Source organism: Plasmodium cynomolgi, chromosome 10 (genome assembly GCF_000321355.1).
Source record: "Plasmodium cynomolgi strain B DNA, chromosome 10, whole genome shotgun sequence".
Taxonomy (NCBI): Eukaryota; Apicomplexa; class Aconoidasida; order Haemosporida; family Plasmodiidae; genus Plasmodium; species Plasmodium cynomolgi.
In genome coordinates, this window is record NC_020403.1 from 148,796 (window position 1) to 151,527 (window position 2,732).

The 2,732-nt window shown below is 38.5% G+C and overlaps 1 protein-coding gene across 1 annotated transcript; it reads left to right on the forward strand.

The window, feature by feature from the left end:
• Window positions 1-1,311: 1,311 nt before the first annotated feature.
• PCYB_101290 (hypothetical protein) lies at window positions 1,312-1,938 on the forward strand (the record flags this gene model as incomplete). The annotated part of the gene is made up of 1 exon (XM_004222678.1): window positions 1,312-1,938. A coding segment is annotated over one exon (627 nt), but the record flags the coding sequence as incomplete, so codon positions are not given.
• Between the last annotated feature and the right edge of the window lie 794 nt (window positions 1,939-2,732).

Consider the following 2,732-nt stretch of genomic DNA (forward strand, 5'->3'; position numbering starts at 1 on the left):
GTTTCCACTTGAAGGTTTTTGCTGCCACGGTTTGAACAGCAAAAATGAACGAAAGTTATAAGTTATTGCATTGTATTGTATTTTATTGTATTTTTATCCTACATTGTGGAGTGGCATAAAGGGAACTTCCACTTTAAGCAAATGTAGCAGGCAACAATTACAGTGCCCATTTTTAGAAGCCGCTACTATCCATTCTGCTTACCTATGTAACTCCGTATCATCGCGACGGTGAACATACACTTGTGCTGTCATGGGGCTTGTACCTGCACTAATATGTTCTTGTGCGAATGAAAAAGTGGGCCCATTTTGCAAGCCTATTTCTTCTTCCTTTTGAATCCACCTCCCCCTTTCATAGCTTACACGGCAAGTACACCACCCCTTTTTTTTTATTTTTCTTAACCGTTCATGTGAAGGGGAAACTTTTTATTTTGTCTGATCAGCCACCCGTCTTCTGCGCCCTGTCGATACTTTTATCCTTCTACGAGGGACAGTCTAACCATTCCGTGCGCATAAAGGCAACCGAACAAAATGGTGAAGCTAGGAAAAACGAGTAAGAGGCAACCCCTTAAACAGAAATATGCCATAACAAAGAAAGTAGCGGCACACAAGAAGAAACTAAAAAAAATCATTAAAAAAACAAAAATCCATAATAGGAGGAGTACCAAGAAATCTATGAAAATTCCAGAATGTATTTTTAAAAAGGACATATTAAGTAATATAAAGACAATTTCTTCCAAGAAAAGAAACAAAAATAACGATGATGAGGATACATGCAAGGAAGTTAGATTAGAGCAACACGATGACTGCACGCTGCAGAATATGATGTTTGAGTTGGACATTTCTTCGGAGGAGGTCCCTCATGGGGAACTAATCAATGTTCCTTGTGGCGCACTTTTAGATGGTACCTTGGATGGTAGCACAACATGTGGAAGCGCACCTGTAGGAGAAGCTAACCCATCATGTGCGAAGCCCTTTTATAACTATCTCGATCAAAACTTCGCGGCAAAGATGCACTTGTTCGAAAAGGCGAAGGAAGAAAGATATCCCTCACTGAACAAAAAGTACTTGCACGTGGATAACCTACTAGAAATCATACGAAATTGTGATGCCCTGTTTTACATCATCGATGTTAGGAACCCGTTAGTGTATCTAGAGGAAGACATAATAGACTTCATTAAGCAATGCAAAAAGGAAGTCATTTTAATTTTAAATAAATGCGATTTAGTGGAGGTGACTCTAATCCAACAGTGGCTACATTTCTTTCGCAGCTGTTTTTTTACTATCCCTTTTATATGTTATGAGAGGCAAAATATGAGCTATTTAGTATTAGGAGGAAATAATGGAGCCCCAAAATTGGCATCAGGGCGTTCAAATAGTGTCCCTAGCAACAGTACCAACTACAAAATATTTGTAAGATCACTTGTGAAAAACTTATTTAACACAGATAGGAAAATTACTTACGGGGTTGTTGGACACACGTACACAGGAAGAATAAGCTTCACGCAATCTGTCCTGAGCGCATTCGGCTGCACAAATCGCATGAACAAAACAACAGTTATTAACCTTGAAGAAAATATCAATTTGCACACAAAATGTGGCATAATTTTAAAGAAAGATCTTCATGGCATTGGCCTAATTAAAAGACTACATGTGCTTAGCAACAAAGAACGATTAACTTTTTTAAGTGAGTTTTTGCTTAATTTAACGGGGAAAAATTTATTAAAAATTTTAACCCTCATAAACAAGGAAGATATTGCCTACGAGTACAGAAACCACTTTGGCAAAAATAGGGACAAGTTGGAAAAATTAGAAAAAAAAGAAATCATTCGCCTAATTTTGTTAAAGGAACCAAAGGAAGAGTCTGATAATAAAAATATTAATTTTAAAAATATGATCAGACTGTACAATAAATTATTTTTAAACAAAATTGCCTATTACGTTATTCCTAAGACACAGTTATCCCTTTCACGTGAAAAGAATAATGACAGTATTGACCACTTTCCCAGCGACGCTTTGAACATTTATCCCAAAGTTGATGACTTTGTATTTTCCCAGGAGAAAAAGTTTGTTGATTTTATTATTATAAAAAGTGACAAGATGAAGTGCCAACCTTAGGGGTGGTGGTGGTGGTGGCGGTTGTGTGTGTGACTGCAGCCAACATATCCCTACTTCGCAGCATGTCGAACGAACGGTTGTCTATCCACAAAAGGACAGCGTCAACATAAACGGGGGAGATTACTTTCCTACCTCTCCGTACATCGCCACACGTTCGTTTCGCGCGCACAAAAGCTGAGAAGCAAACTTTTTGCAACTTTCACAAAATGAGAAGGTGGCATATTTCTGCGGATATATGTGCTACTGAAGGGGTGAAAAAATACGCTTACCTTTTTGTAGCTACCATTTGGCATTCCTCACTACGTCGCTTTTTTTTTTCCCCCCCCATATTTACATTCCTTATTTTTTTTTATTTTTTTTATTTTTAATGTGTGCCTCCGTCCGTGGTCCACTCCCGTTCGGGGCTATTTCGTGCCAACTTATAAATGGCCTGTAACATCCTGAGGAGACACTTCTCAGTTTGCATTTCAGGCCGCCCACCAGTTAGTTTCCCTACCTCCCATTAAACTATTTAAGAAAACAATTTGCACCTTTTAAATGATTTGAAATCTGCAGGGCCGTTTCAAACTGTTCTGCTGGACTATAGGGGGTGAGGAACGTGTCACCTTAAACACAGC